This window comes from Polyodon spathula, chromosome 1, assembly GCF_017654505.1.
Source record: "Polyodon spathula isolate WHYD16114869_AA chromosome 1, ASM1765450v1, whole genome shotgun sequence".
NCBI classification, from domain to species: Eukaryota; Metazoa; Chordata; class Actinopteri; order Acipenseriformes; family Polyodontidae; genus Polyodon; species Polyodon spathula.
In genome coordinates, this window is record NC_054534.1 from 16,984,422 (window position 1) to 17,001,570 (window position 17,149).

Genomic DNA, 17,149 nt, shown 5'->3' on the forward strand with positions numbered 1-17,149 from the left:
AGTCTTGATCATTTATTGTACAAAAAAAATGACTATCCTGTTTCTGACTCATCTACTGTAAAGTTAAAAAGGATCAGCACCCCATTGCCCCCCCCCCCAAAAAAAAAACTAACAACATGGACCCTATTTTAAAGTGAGAGCAAAGGCAATCGTTCATTCAACAGTAATAAAATTAATTAATAAATAAAAAGGGGGTTTCTTGCTAGTTTTACTCATTAAGTACCAAATTAAATTTTCTTTGAAAACATCACAACATAATCTGCATTTATGTAGTATGATACATTCTAAATAAATAAAGATATATGCAATTTAAATCATCAGTTTTGTTCAGGAAAAACCTGTGGCGATAGCAAACGTACTGATCCTAAAGCTCTACAGCTTTTCTTAAAGAACGACGATCAGCAAAACCCTTGTCAGTGTGTAAGTGAACCCCATCCATCCAGGACGAGCATGCCCTGCTTGTCTTGTTTGTGATCATGCTTGTTTCACCGCGTTGTTGGGCCAGCAAGGCAAAGCAAAACAGCTAAAGTCAAGTACATCTAACTATTTAAATTATCCAAAGGGGATCAGGTTGACTCCATGATTAAAATCTATGTACAATATTAGGTGGGCTTTAATAACACGTTTATGCTGTTGCATATTACTATTTTGTTGTGAATGTTGCCCCCTGCCCAAACCATAAAAAAGACAAAAAAGTCTCAGAAGGTGATACATACCTAAATATCCAGTAATTACAGACACCGGTATTTGATCGGCCTGCACAATAGCAACCAGCTCCGGACAGTCACCCTCGTCTTCTAATAAAACGTTTTCCATGACTGCTTTACAACATCAGTATTCATTTCCACCCAGCTGTTTACCTATAATTGGTTTCCACTGAAATAGTGTAGCAGAACAAATAACAATATTATAAACACAATAATACCAAAAAAAAAAAAAATTAAATTGCCGGTACTTTTTTAGCTTGCCAAGTACATCGTTTTATAAGCCACCTGCAGTTTCTTTAAATATTGGAAAGCTGCTTAAAATATAACACGCTAAGGGGTTGATTTGAGCAAGCTACAGTCTGTATTTTTACACAGTACTGGGGAATAACCCTGGGTTTGGATTAACCACCGATCCTTAGAATTCTGCACGGAGTCAGAACCCTGCTGTATGTGGGATTGTCTACTTAACATTCGACTGCTGTTTAATTTACACGCCATGCTTTAATTCATTATAATTTTAAAACGTATTTGTAAAATCATCAGGTAATCACCAGGAGTAAATCGTTGTCTTTCACTAATAATATTGCAACAACGTAAACTGAATAATTTGAAGAATGCATTCAAACATGAAACCGTGACAGTCTTTGGTTACCATTTCAACGCCACCATACTATATCACAACTAGCAATAAACTATGACACCGCTATCAAAAAAATAAATAAAGATGCAACATTGCAACTGCAACACTCACAGCAGTGAAATGCGTTTGCTGACACATAAAAATACAAAACTTAACAGGAGCAAAACCAATAGCGTCATACGAGAATACATCAGGCTGTACATCACCCTGCTTTGTGTTGCCTGTGTGTACATTGACGTTACGCTTCTTCCTGTGTTTCGTTAAATAATTTTCTCCGGCACTGAATGGGTAATGTGCACGATTCCACTTCGAGATAAAATAATAAAACATGCTCTCATCAATGAAAAGAAAGCCAACACCTGTCAAGATCTGAAAAGCTTATTTGATAACATTCAGAGTACACTTTATTTTGCTCAGGACACGTGCTAGGTAATTTGTATAATCGTAAATTAGCAAATCAAATACATTTCTGGCTGTTGCAATTAATAGGGCTAGTTTTTTCCAACAGAGGGCGTTAGAGAATAATTCTCATTCGAAGAGCAGGTGCAGTACGTGCCTTCAGCAGTAGCAGAATATATCAAACAGAATAAACAAAACAACCAAAGCATGTAGTTTTCAGATTTTTTCATTATATGGTGTTTATATATCATGTTATATTAGTTGTATTTGTTTATTTTTGGTTCACGATGATCAAACACAATTAAATAGTTTGATAACCGAGAGAGAAAGAGAGAGAGAGAGAGAGAGAGAGAGAGAGAGAGAGAGAGAGAGAGAGAGAGAGAGAATTACATTCAATTCATCGTATAACTATTGAATTTACTAGTGTTAAAGATGTTTTATTTTACAGTTTGACCAATTACTAACACATTGATCAAATTTATTTCAATTGATTCTTCGCCTCCAACCGTCCCCGCCATTTACGTTTCTTATTGGAAATGAATCGGAGCTGTTAACAGTAGTTACTACACGAATAAAACAGCTTATCTTGCATAGAATGCGTGCAATGCTGACCCCTCCCATTGCTATCCTTACTTCAGTAGGGAAAGTGAAAATGCGGAAGTTTCCACCCAGAAACAAATATAGCCAGCAGAGAAGGCTCACACTCAACCACATGACATTTATTCCAGTACGAGTAAAATTGGAGCTGTCCAGGATTATTGCAACATTATATATATATAGTTAAAACTTCTATGGCCACCCTGCCAATAGCAGATAGGAGAGCGTTTGCTCTCAAAATTAACAGGTAAGACTTTTTTCTCTTCATCGTATGTTTATATATTTTCTGACTGTAAAATTGACGGCGCTGCGGCCGCGACAGTTTTTTCTTCAGAGGGTAGCATCGTTCTGGAAGCGGAAGACGGGCACATGTACAACACAAGAACACGAGAGGCGTGCAAACAGTCACAATCTTTACCCGGTTTTCAAATTGTGTTGTGTTTGTGTGGATGTTAAAATACACTATTTTATGTTTATCCAATAGGTTACTAATGATTTATATATATATATATATACATATATATATATATATATATATATATATATATATATATTATATATATATGTTTTATATGTGTATTTTATATGTAGTTAAAATTGAACGCGTAAGGGCTAATGCGCATGTTTACAATTTGTTAAATTGAAACGGAGTCTATTCCAGAAAGGAAAACTTACATTTTGTCAAACCTGTCTTCATTAATAACACCATTTGTGTTACATTTAACATGAACAATTTTATTTTATCTGAACACATAATATTAACGCATCCTTTTTGGTGTATAAAATAATGAAATAGCGAAGTATTCTTTACACTTCAGTGAGCTTTAGTATACAGAAACTCAAATTTGCATTAATATTTCAAGGTGCAGAAGGAAATTGGTGTAAAACTGAACTGAAACTCGCTGCCAGTAGATGTGCATGTTATTCAAGCCAGACGAGTATCAACGTTAATTTTAACACAGAAAATAGAAAATGAATGAACTACGTGTGCTACAGTTCAGGGGTGATAATTATAAATACGTCATGTGTATATTTCGAAGCACCAAGGGCTCTGTTAAAAGAGGTAACACGGTCTTCATTGATTATAAACTTTCATGACTATCAAACTTTATGTAATGAACACAAATAAAAACTAAAAATAATAAAAACTTTAAATAAGGTATACCTCAAAACTTTATTCATAGCTAGAGTCCATCATTTTCAAAATGTTGGTTTGTCGGATCCAAGTAAAACTAAACATGTAGTTTCTGTACCTTTAAAACATGTTGTGCCCAGCCCCTTGCAGTTATTGTTGTAATTGTTGTGTGCAAAGCCACTATTTACAGAACAAAGAAGTGCTGGGTGTACATGTAGCATTGGGCATGTTTTATTGGCCTGTGTGTCATTCTTTGTCTTTGCATTTCCTTTTTGTGCAACTGGCCTATTTCTCATTTCTCAACTTCTCATTTCATTGTTTTATTTTTTCTTCAGTTTTGTTGGTTTTTCAGTATAATGTATTGACCAAATGTCCCCATGAAGGGAGTTATGGATAGTTGTGGATGATGAAGTGAAGGTTTTAATTGAAGTCTTCCTAGGTAAAATGATTTATGTGTAATGTTATAGATAAGTAAATATATCCATGATTACTCAAAGTATGATATAAGTTAGCTGAATAAGTCAGCAGTGTTTTAAAAAGTATATATCTGATGTAAACTGATGGTTAAATATATAACCTGTGGCGAAACATTTTTAAGTTTTGTTTTGTTCCTGAGCTCCAGAATAAAATATATTGCAGATCACCAACAACCTTTTTCATAAAGCTTATTCAGGTTAAGAATAGTTTCACGTTCTTTTTTAATACTTGAATAATATTGTTAATGTAACAGACACCAAGGCACCATGGAAGATTAAACTTTAACATTTTCTTCCAGGACCCCATTAACAATGACTTATATCAAGATGTTTTTTTTTTTTTTTTTTTTTATTCTGGAAACATTGACATTTTGTTTAGTGTAGATATTAAACAACACCCCCCCCCCCCCATCACTAATATCAGTTTCACTGCATTTAAGTTTACACTTGTATACCTGTTTTTCTTTGTGGACAATTTTTATAGCAATTGTGCAATTAAACCGTTTGAGGTTACAGTTTGTTTTACACAACTATGGTCTTACTCTTTGTAGGGAGACAGGATATTTAGACCACAATCAGTTTTGGGATTGCATGGTTTATCTTTCTGAGCTATCACTTCATGCAGCTTGTCACCCCTGCACTGTAATAGGGTGACCTACAAGGCAGTTTACAGAAGCTGTTTACTGATACTAGTTTCCACAATGCTCTATAAAAAAAAAACAGTGACAAATATGTGCCACATTTTTAGCTAAAGACAGAAAATCAGTAAGGGTAATCATCTACACATTTTTAAGTATCATAAAATACTGTTTGTGGATTAAGAATAGAGAATATTAATCCATTTCATAGATACCGAAATACAACTAAATTCTGAAGTATGTTTAAATTCCAGGTAAAATGAGTTTCTACGTGAAAGTGTTTTTTTTAACAGGCACAATTTAACAGAAATTTCAAAGAATGCCAAGTTACATAGACTGGCGACACACTGGTAATTACCAGTATTAATACTCCTTGGAACTCTGAGATTATTGACATTCTTCCTAAATACCTATATTTTGTGTAGATTGAAGTATTGAGTATTTTTATATATGGTATGGATTTATTGTTGGAAATGGAACAGTTTAACACTGCTAATAGGGTTATTATAGACATACATTATTTAATCCTACTGTCCCTATTAGGGTTCTGTTGTCATTGCACAAATACTTCATTTGAATTTGCTTTGTTCCATATACTAATTACTGTGGTTCACATACTCTGGCACCTGTTTGCTTTATCGTGGTTTCATGACTATGCTTGGCTTTGGTAAAATTGTTCAAATATTTAAAATAATTACAGCCCCTTCTTACAGCTGTAAAAGAAAACTTTCTCCAAACTGTGTAACGTGGCAGACAGGGTACAAAATACTAGACAGACCATGTGATTCTTACTGTTTAGTTTGTCCTTTGTGGTTTTCTGCTTTTGTTGTTTAGAATAAGGAAGCAGGCTTGGCATGACCAAATGACTACATTCAACCTAATGATACGATGATGCTCTTATTAGTAGTATACTGTAGCATTCATAGTATGACTGTTTTTACACCCTTATAAATGAATCCTATAATAAAAGCAAAGTTCAATAAAGCTTAGTGAAAGTAGGTAAGAACATCTGGAAAATTGTTTGACCTAGTAAACCTTATAAAAGATAGTATGGTTTCCAGCCTCTAATATATCAGCATTACAGTTAAAACAGAAGCAGCAAGTAACAGGTATGTGTGCAGTGTGCATTAATAGCATACAGCTGAGAATAGAGGAGCCTTAATTGTAGTAGTCTAGAACTACACTTGGTGACCCAAGAGGAGTAACATATAATGAGTACTGGAATGAACATGGGTTATTCATGTGTTTTCAATTTAACAAATTAATAATCTTTCATTTTAAATTTGCTGGAAGAAACAAACAAACAGGTAAAACAGGTAGCAACACTGTTCCATACAGTGCAATGTCTGTGATTTGTTTTAAGCGTCATTTATGCTTTAGTTTTCTTTGCATAATATCTTTTTTTTTAATTTCCGGTTATTTTACCCCTGCTTTTCTGCCCAATTTCAAATGTCCAGTTATGTTCTCCCTCACCACATCGATTCCCCCACAACAGCCTAGGAGAAATGAAGGTTCAGTGGGCATCCTCCAATCCCACCATGAAGCCAGTATCATTTATAACCAGGAACTCAAAAGCGGATGTCAGCTAGCTGCAGGCTTCTGGAGGACAAAGATGAGCCCTGCAGGTGTCTGATTGAGTTCACCAGGCTCCTGGCCAGTAGGGTCTGCTGTAGCACGATGAGCAGAAAGAATCCCTGCCCTAACCCACGGGAGCGACTGAGCCAGTGCAGTGCACCCTCCAGAATCCCCAGCAAAGACAGTCGACTTCGCACAGCAAGGACGCAAACCTGTGCTCCCCTGACTGTGTGACCCACCCTGCACACCACGTATCCGTGCTTTTACCAGGGGAGCCACTCGAAGACCCCCTTTGCATGATATTTTTTTGATAGTCATTGTGGCAAGATAGCGAGTAGTGTGATGTCAGGCAGGCCAGAAAGTGAACAAAGGCCAGGCAGCAAAGGTAGGTACGGGGAACGAGATGCGATTGCGCTCTGCTTTTAATAATAAATGAAATAATACACAAAACAAAAAGGCTCAGTGGCCAAAATAAACCAGCAAACAAATGCCATGTGGTACAGCGGTAGCAGCTGCTTCTCTTATATTCTCCAGCTCAACACAGTACTCCCGTCTCTGGCTCAAAAATGCCTCGATCAGCCTGGAGCAGGTTCTTTTAAGCCATGGCTGGAGCCTTAATTAATTATCAGTAAAACAATAAACCTTGTTGAGGCTCCAGCCATTTTCTCACAGGTTTTAATTAAAAACAAACAACAAAATACAGCTTTTTTGTCGTCACAAATACAAATATATAAAAATACAAATCATAATACAGGGGCGGCGGTGTATCCCGTCACAGTCAGTTATAAATTATTTTATAGGAGTGAATATGAACATGGTCAGCTTTGCCTGTTTACTTTAATATTCGACTATTTTCCCAGCACTGTAAAGGTTTTAAAACAGGAAGCTGTACAGAGCAATAATGTAATAGCTCGAAATTGGTTCCATACTGTTTTATTTCTCTTAGAATATTTACCTTTACACCGTCTTCCTAGTGGCTGATTAATCTCAACATTTTGTCAAGGTTGGTCATAAATTATCTGAATGATTTAGCATCAACAACATGGCTGGGTAACCCATTCCATATCCTCACGTATCTCTACTTCATTTGCAATTGCATCCTGTGGTCCTGAATTTTGCGCTGTGATTAAACTATTGGTTTGGGTTAAATTCTTTCCAGAAGTAATATTCCATACACTGTGAATGTAGATTACAGCTAACTACTTTCTGTATGAAGCCGCTACACAGATTACAGCATTGTGTTCATGCTCATAACAACAAGTGACATCTTTACACAGATCATTTAAGCACTGCACTGACTGCAAAGAGAATAAAAACTGAACCACATGGGGCTGCAGATCATATTTGTTTCTATACTTCTGCACTGTAACATATTTAATCAAAAAAGGCTTGGGAAAATAAAATATAGAGCCGTGGAGAGCCATCACGGTATTGATTTTAACATTCCTTGATGATCAATGCCTCACAGTCCTTCATGGAAGTTGGAGGTGGAAACTGCCCATAACCTTTTTTATCTGGAATGGTCCATCACTTTATGAAACATCAGTAATTTGTGCAGTCTCAGAGTGCATACTATCAAGGTCGCAAAACTGACTTGCAACAGGGAGAGGAAACTTCTATATACCAATATGACAGAATATGTGAAGGGTGCCATTTGCATAACAAACTAATAAATCGTATGAGACAGTCCAGGTACATAAAAGTATGTGCTACATATGGGATGTCTTTTCTAAATTTGTACAAAATGAATTGAGCTCTGTTAGAAGCTTGGGTGCCTCTCATTGAGTTGGTTTGATGGTTGTCTCTTTTGTTGTTTCAGGTAAGTTAAATCTGTTAGTAGGCACCTTGAATGAGAAGGACAATAACCCTGGCTAGGATCAAAACAAACAAACAGGTTTTTTCTTGGGCCTCTCTGCTGGCTGCTGGGGCTAGTGCCCACCTGCTAATGAGACATCTCCCATCATTTTCATATTTATGTATTTGTTTTCGCTTGAATGTTACCCTCCTCTCTCAGCCTCTGCTTCCTTGCCTCCATTCTATCTTCCTCAAAAACTATGATCTAGAATTTAATATATACATGTTATTTTTACAATTTTATTATTATTTCTTTTTTAGCGTACAGGTACCTTTTTTCCAATAGTAAAATTACCTGTTTGTACCTTCCGCTTCTGGCTTATTGTGTGTCCGTGGTTCACTCGGCTTCACTCCCAGTTCATGCACAAACATGACGAAGTCAGGATTCCTGGCAGGGAGGCGGGAAAAAAATGGTGCTTTTCTGTGGCAAAGTGGTGTGCAGGTGTAGCAGTGATGCAGTGCTGAGCAATGATTTGCAACAACACAGAGCACAGTTAAACAGCTTTTTATTTGGCTGGTTTGCTTATTTTGCAACCAGAAATAATAATACCTGGCTGTACACAACAGTGTGTATCACGTAGGTAAATCACAGGGTTCAGTCCTGAAATAATAATAGACACTAAACAAAACACACACAAACACAACACGGTCACAAGACCAGAGTGAGTGAAAGTGGTGATGTACAGGTTTATTCGTGCACGATGGTGAAGTGTAGTCTGGGTTTAATTGCTGGCCCTTTTAGCTACAGCTCCCAGATATTAGCCTTCTATAAACGACAAATGTAGCAGTTTCATGGAGAAACAAAACAGCACACAAAAACTCACGGTTTCTTTATAACACAGTACTCCTTCACTGTTCTTTTCATAACCATAACAAAGGAACAGATTACTTTGTCACATCCCCTGCTATACCCTCAGTCACGTCCCCTTTGGTAGCGATTGCAATCATGTATCCCGCAATCAATGACAGACACATTGCCTACTACATTAAGGAGATGACTTCTGGTATTGTGACTCCGCCCCCTTTCTGGATGGCCGACTTCTAACTAACCCTGGAATGAACTGCCAAACCATCCAGTCCGGGGCACACTGTTCCTGTTGTACCGCGCCCTCACAGGCATGGAGGGAGATTGTTGACTAGGATTCATTCGCTATCTGTCGCACTTTCCTATTATCATTATTATTTCCATTGGGGATTGCCTGTGGGTCTGAGACAGGTCAAGTTTGGGGGGAGGGGGCCTTAGACCCCCAAGCCGTCTGCACATGGTTGAATCTGACTAAGGGTACTGACAATCTTGTTGTACTGGGGGCCAAACCCAGTTTCCAGACTTACAAGCTCAAATATTAACATTATGCAAGTGCTACTTCAAGGTGTAGGTTATGCCATTACTAACGTGTACCTTCAGAACTTTGCAAGGATCTGCACTTTTGCCTGCCTTGTTGTTGCAAAACATTGACAATAAGGTAGTGATGTGTGTAATCTTAGTGTGAGATTCTGGACACATACAGGTGCATGGGCACTTTACCTTTATAGGAACTTTACATGCATAGACTTGAAAAACTGCAAAATGACCATGCAAATAATGAGAACAACTTAATAACGTTATTTTTACAACAGTTATTTATGACAGTTCTTCTAGAGATCTACGAACTAATCTTTCAATGCAAGTCTTATTTTGTCCAAGATTCCTCCCTGGGTTTTTTGACACTGTGTTTACTACAGTAGAGTACTTAAATCTCAAGTCTGTCTCAAAACAGGTTGACAGTATAGCGTAATGTATTAAAGCCTCTTGAGAAATTCTACTTCTATATATCAAGTTAAAAGAACAGTTTTTCACCCTCTTAGTTAGCCCTATTAAAAAGCTTCACACTTGTAATATGGAATCTTGAGGATTATAAAATAAAACTGAGGAGTGCATGGCTTGTTGTGATAATATTCAGTCTCTACAGAGCCCTGAGCTGCTATGATAATGCAGCCTTTCAAGTGACTGTTAATACAGTCTGCTTATTGTTTTGTGAATGTGTGTGCTGTGTTGTTGCAGTTTAGTTTAAAGTTTGCTTTTCAGTAATTTGACACCCCTCCCACCTTTCTAACCATGTCTAAGCATGACAATCCAGTTATAGAACAGTAAATACAAGTGGCAAACTCAAAATAGCACATGAGTAAGAACCATCAACTATGTGTGAAAAGCATATTTAACTCAGCATATTGGTTACAGATACATTTAACACACGCTAAACAAACATAACTTACTGGTATGCAGTGGTGCAAGGCATTTAACTTACCTGAAATTTATTTTTGTGGTGGTGGCAATCCTAAGCGGTTACAAATTGTACTTTTTGTTCTAAGTTGCCAGTAGAAATGACCTATTATAACCACTAATTTAAGTGTTAGATGGGACACAGATAACAGCTAGGTTGTACTCAGTGTATCATTAACATTTCATTACAGTAGGGGGAGTTTGCATGAAAAACACTTTGCCTCCATTAGCACAGTGTACACTTGCTGCAACACAGACACAAATTGGTGCAAAAAAGACCAGACAACGCAGTGTATTGTGGAGTTCGAAATAAACAACAACCCTTGATTTGGATTTGAAATAAAATAAAAAAAGAACATTAAAGTGTATTTTTCCCATTTGTTTTTACGTAATATCTGTGGCTTTCAGTTTTCTGTTTGCATTGGAAAACATGCAAGTATTTTAACATGAAGGCCAGATTGTGTTTATGGCCCTGCTGTGAGGGGGAAGTCCAGCCCACCTCCTGCTGAAGAGAGATATCCTCAGAGTAGCACATCGCCATTTTCTCTCTCATCTCTCTGAGACAGGTCGTGAATTGCTTTGGCATTTGCGTCCGAATTTGTCTGGTTTATTTGGTGCTCCAACTAAATTTTAAACCACGGTATCACACTTTCGAGCGTTAGTAACAGTGCTCTTGCTATAGTCCCCCATCAGTTTTCTGGCTAGAGCTGGTTTCGACCCCTCTTCACGGATTAGCAAGCAGCCATTATTTTCACTACACGAGGCTTCGTGTAGCTGATACACCGTGTGAGAGCTGTTGTGGTGCTGTAGGAGACCCCTTGGGCCCGTGGCATCGTCCTCTGCGCCGATTTAATTGGACTGCAAACCGAGAAGAAAAAAAAAAAAAAAAACAGCTTTGGCCTAGCACCCCTCTCACGCCTCGGGATATCCTAGCGTGGCTGCGCTTGCCCTCGACGACCACAGCGATTGAATCGGCTGCTTACCTCAGCACCGACCGCGGTTTCCCGCCGCCTTGCGAGGCCGAGAGAAACAGCACCCAGTCAGCCCCGGTTGACCCAGAGTCGGCGTGAACATCTTCGGCGCTACCTACAGCTCGGCCTCAACCGTGCCTACCATCGGCACTGGCCTTGGAACGGGACCATCCGGCACCGACTGTTCGACACCGACAGCGCGTTCTCTCAACGCCGATCTTGACACCGATTGATTCGGCAGCAGGGAGTAGCTTCTAAACTGTCTACAACCCGGCACCGACCGTGCTACACATCGGCATCGACCTCGGCGCTGATTGACTCGACTCCACCCCCTCGGCACCAATGGCGCTTTTCTCGGCACCGATTGATTGGGCGGCGGGGAATAGCTTCGAGGCCGTCTACAGCCCGGCACCGACCACGCTACACGTCAGCATTGACCGCTGCGCCGATTGACTCGGCACTGACCTCGCGGCACCAACCGCGCGCATCTCGACGCCAACCTCGGCACCGCCAGCACTCGCCTCGACGCCGATCCCGGCACCAACTGATTCGGCACTGGTAAATCATTGGAAAAAAAAAAAAAAAAAAAAAAAACACGTCTGCAGGCTGCTTGCTCAATGAGCATAGCAGTTTAAACAACAGCTGCAAACATGTTGGTGCAGTCAACTGGATCAGCGGGCTTCCACCAGTGTGACCGGTGCTCAGCCAAGCTGCCCAAGCAGGATGAACACAGATTCTGCGCCAGGTGCCTCGGGTCAGAACACGCGGCCAAGGCACTGGGAGGTGAGCTGGACTGCTCTCCCTGTAGGAAGTTCTCCAGCAGAACAAAGAGACGGAGAGCAGCCCTTTCCCCAGCAGAATCTCTCTCCAAGCCAGGGGAGAATGAGATCGGTGGTCCAAGGGTCTCCGCAGTGGTCTTCCAGGACCCCCCCACTACAGTGACCAGGGAACTCTCCCGAACAACCAGGTCACCCTCCCCTTCCCCACCACCGGTACAGAGGCGCGGGCACCTCTCAGGGGAGGTGAATTGGTGCCCACCAAGGTGGTACCACTCAAGGGGACTGTGGCAGGCTGGCGAGTGGATAGAGGCCCAGAGACAGACTGCAGTTCAAAAAAATAACTATTTTATTATAAATAAACACAAAATGAAAGGGCACAAGGGCCAAAACAAAACAATTTAAACACAAAGAAAGACAAAAAGCAAAATTTACAAAAATAACAGTTTCCAGGCTGGGCAATGCCTTCACTGGATTCAAGCTCTCCAAACAACCAAAAAAAACCAACCTGCTTCCTCAGCTCCCTCTCCCCCAAATGAGAAGCAGAGGCCTCCTTTTATATCAGGTGGCTGGGCGCTGATTGATCGTTAATCAACCTAATCAACTAATCAACCCCAGCCACCTGAACATAATAAACCCAGGCAGGTAGGGGAAGTTAACCCCATCCCTGCCAATTTAAAGGGCAGAGCTTTGCTCTGCCACAGGGACGCTTACCAGGGGACAGACGGTCACCGCGCAGGTACCGCTCCCCTTCCCCAGGGGGCAGGAGGTCGCCACGCAGGTGCCTCTCCCCTTCTCCACGCAGGCGCAGACGTTCTCCGTCGCTGTCGCCTTGGAGGTGCTCAAGCTCGGCCGAGCGGCGCTTCGCCGAGCTGGCGGAGACTGTCAGGGCTCAGCAAACTATGCTGGAGACCCTATTAAAATCCCAGGGCAGGCTGCCCCCTACCACCGGGGGATATCAAGGGGGATAAGGACCCAACATGCCCGTCAAAGCCCTGCAGAACAACGGACGCAATGCTAAAAAAGGCGTCCGAGCAGCAAACGTCATGGCCATACTGGTGCTGTACCAGAGCCAGTTGGTGGAGAGGCTGCAGGACAGAGCCACAAAGGCAGACACAGGGGAGCTCCAGGTGGTGGCTAAGGCGATGACTGACCTAATAGGAGAGTTAGGTCAGGCATCAGGGAGGTCGCTGGTGGCGATGGTGGCCGTGCGCCGGCATTTGTGGCTGACACAAGCTAAGGTTGTGGAGACCGAGAAGGTGGCGCTGCTGGATGCCCCTATTACACTGTGGCAGACTTTTGGGGCGACAATTGATATGAGCCTTGAGAGGTCCCACAAGACCACGGAGGTCGCCTCAAAGTTCTCCAGCAAACAGCCAGCATGCAAGGTGGCATGCACAGCCTGCTGGGGTAAAAGGGCCCTCCACCCCAGAATAGACAATCAGGCAAAGGCAGAGGCAGGGCCAGCAATAGGGGACCACCTCAGGCCAGGGGTAACCGGTTCTCTGGCTGGAGACCGAGGCCAGGGCCTAAGAAAGACCCGCCCTCTCCCAAGCCCAAACCCCCCACACATCCAGACTGACCAACGGCAACAACCCTTGGCAGGGCTGCACCCAGGACTCCTGGGTGCTATCGACTATGAGACTCGGATACGCTCTACAATTCCACATAGGTCCGCTACCCTTCAAGGTTGTGCTCCTCACCACCGTTGAACCAGCGAGGGTGATACTCCTTCAACAGGAGATCGCCAGTCTTCAAAGGAAGAATGCTATACACTTGGTAAGTCCAAGCGATGACCACAGCGGCTTTTACCACAGGTACTTCCTGGTGCCCGAAAGGGACGACTGTTTCAGACCAATTATGGACCTCGGGGTCCTCAACTTGTTCCTCAAACAGAGGAAGTTGAACATGTTGACAGCACAGCGTATCCTCCAGTCCGTCCAACCGGGCGACTGGTTCACATCGATCGACCTGCAAGACGCCTATTTTCACATCCCTATCCGCCCCGTGCACAGAAAATATCTGCGCTTCGCCTTTCAAGGCAAGGCGTACGAATTCTGCATGCTGCCATTTGGCCTCTCGCTGGCACCCCGCACATTTTCAAAGTGCATGATTGCAACACGGCTCCACTCAGGCTGCGGGGTATTTGGATCCTAAACTATCTGGACGATTGGTTGATTTGCGTGCAGTCAAAAGCACGCCAGAGGCGCACACAAAACAGGTCATAGATCATGTGGTGAAGTTGGGGCTCTCAATACATCAACAGAAGAGCAACTTCGTCTCGTCTCAGTCCACAGTGTTCCTGGGAATCAAACTGAACTCTGTGAGCATACTTGCCTCACTGTCGGAAGACAGGATTCAGTCGTTGGAGACCACACTCTCCCTATTCAGAGAGGACGCTGTCCTACTGCCGGAAGACACTAGAGTGGTGGCTTCGTCCTGGCAATCTGCGCCTCGGATCTCCCCTCGGATCCCCTCACAGAAGTGAAGTGATCACTACAGACGCCTCCAGTCTGGGCTGGGGAGCGGTCTGGAACGGGAGAGGAATAAGAGGTCAGTGGAAGGGACATTGGCAGCAAATGCACATAAATGCACAAGAGCTGCAAGCAGTGAGTCTGGTGTTATTACATTTTCACCAGCAATTGGCGCACAAACATGTTCTAGTCTGGACGGACAACACCACAGTGGTAGCATACATAAATCACCAAGGTGGTCTGCGCTCACCGGGCCTTCACCATGCAGCGCACAGACTCCTGTCCTGGACACACAGAAACTTGCTTTCCATCAGGGCAGTTCACCTCCCTGGTGTGTACAACAAGGCAGCAGACCTCCTGTCCAGAGGAGCTCCAGACAGCTCAGAGTGGAGGCTGCATCTTCAAGTGGTGGAACAGATTTGGGAGAGGTTTCAGCCGACACGAGTCGACCTCTTTGCCACAGCCGAGTCCACTCATTGCCCCCTATGGTTCTCCATGGAGAGAGACGGGGGTCCCCTGGGAGTGGATGCGCTAGCTCACCCCTGGTCACAGGGGCTGTTGTATGCATTCCCTCCATTACCATTGATACCCCTGACACTAGAGAGGATTAGGGTGGAGAGAGCACAGGTTCTGCTGGTTGCACCCAGGTGGCTGAGACGCTCCTGCTTTGCTGTCCTCTCCGACATGATATCGCATCAGCCTTGTCAGCTCCCGCTGCACAAGGACCTCCTGAGCCAAGTGGAGGGGATATTATGGCACCCGAACTCAGCCCAGCTCCAACTCTGGGTCTGGCCGTTGAATGGAGCCGTCTATTCAGACGAGGTTTGCCAGATGCAGTAGTAGAAACACTACAGTCTGGTAGGGCACCAAGCACTAGAGCCCAGTGCTCATTAAATGGAAAGTCTTCTAAGACTGGTGCCTTGCTGAAGGTCACGATCCGGTGACTTGCTCGATTGAGACGAAATTAACCTTTTTACAACACCTGTTTGACGCAGGAAAATCAATGTCCACTTTGAAGATATACCTGGCAGCAATATCAGTGTGCCATGACAAAATTGACTCTGTGTCCCGTGGGGCACATTTCCTGGCAGTGCAGTTTCTTAAAGGGGCTCGAAGGCTTCATCCTCCCATGAAAAGTATGGTCCCCAAGTGAGATCTAGAACTGGTACTGCGGGCCCTTATGGGTCCTCCATTTGAGCCCATGGCGTCAGCAGAACTGAGCCCTGTTTCATTAAAAGTGGCATTTTTAATAGCCGTTACATGAGTAAGTGAGCTTCATGCATTGTCCATCGATGACACATGTATGGCTTTCACTGGAAGTGACTCGTGGGTAACATTAAGAACAAATCCATCCTTTTTGCCAAAGGTGGTATCTTCATTCCATATTAACCAATCAGTGGTTTTGGAAACTTTCAAACCTCCCCCACACGAGACAGAGGAGGACCGTTTTTACCGCCTTGATGTGACAAACTGAACGAGACCCTCTCTGGGCTCTAGAGTTTTGCAGGCGGCATGCCCTTAGGCGTCATATGGGCTCTATTGCTGTTGCCGTGGGGCTGTACTGTTGGTAATCTGGAGCCATGACTTTGGTACAGCCTTGGTACAATGTGGATGGGCCTTCCCATCCACGCTGCAAAACAATAACAAAACTAAAACACAGCTACACCGTCATACAATAAATAATAAACAAACAAAACACACGGCGGTTCGTCGTCAACTATAAACAAAATAAAACACAATACAATAAACAAATACAAAATAACACGGGCGGAGGGGGAGACCCCATTCTAAAAATAAACAAACAATACAATTAAACAGCAGGGCTTTCCTAATGCCCTGCTACATAGGTATAGTTTGTTTACATTACTTTCTTATGAGTTTTACCAGAGTGGCATGAATGAATGTAATCTCTCTTCACCTACTATCTTAGAGTTTAAATGTTGAGTGGACTGTCTGTCTATGCCAGGTTAGTAACATATCAGTCATCTGTAGCAGGGTTTTTTTATTTGTTTAGATGTTCTGTCCGATAAATATACAATTTATTGTATTAGTTTTTACAGAAAAAATATGATATTTGCAATTTAATAAAATGGGCATTATATGAGTTTATTTTCCTTGTTTTGCACTAGAAAACTAATTTAACCTGAAATCAAGAAATATTGTCTTCCACTGGGGCAAGAAATCATTCCATAGTCTTTCTGTTCGTATTTGTGATGCTAATGAGTAGGGATGCGTGTTTATTCAAAACACTGTCCTGAGGCTGACTCATTTACATATGGGTGTTTTCAGTGCTTGTAGAACAGGAAGGGTATTTAGAATGGATGGATTTTGAACTTTCAGTTTCCAAATAGCAAGTTTTAAGATGTTTTATTTCAGTATTAGAAACAGGCAGAGAATGAATGAAAACATTGGGAAGAGTGTTTCTTATCTTCTAAGTCCCTACAGTACAGTAGCTCCCCTGCCACCCACACAAAGTCTGTAAGGACAGACAGCACTGACAGTTGCCCAGTAGGTCAATAAGGATAAACCTACAGTATTGCCGTTATTAAAGTTCACCTTGACAAAAAACATAGCAACTTGTAGTAAGGCAAGGGGAAGAATGTCGAGGCATTGGCAAGCACAGTGCAGCGAAACATGTGACACTGCT

At 42.2% G+C, this 17,149-nt stretch overlaps 1 protein-coding gene across 3 annotated transcripts in view; it reads left to right on the forward strand.

Moving 5' to 3' along the window:
• Window positions 1-2,440: 2,440 nt before the first annotated feature.
• LOC121314933 (dedicator of cytokinesis protein 8-like) overlaps window positions 2,441-17,149 on the forward strand; it is a 58,168-nt gene continuing 43,459 nt past the window's right edge. For 2 of the 3 annotated variants that reach the window (XM_041248706.1, XM_041248716.1), the window contains exon 1: window positions 2,441-2,590. In XM_041248706.1, coding sequence (XP_041104640.1) covers window positions 2,538-2,590 — 53 coding nt within the window. In that variant the 5' untranslated portion in view covers window positions 2,441-2,537. The remainder of the gene's footprint in view (window positions 2,591-17,149) is intronic. The other variant, XM_041248733.1, reaches the window with a different exon arrangement.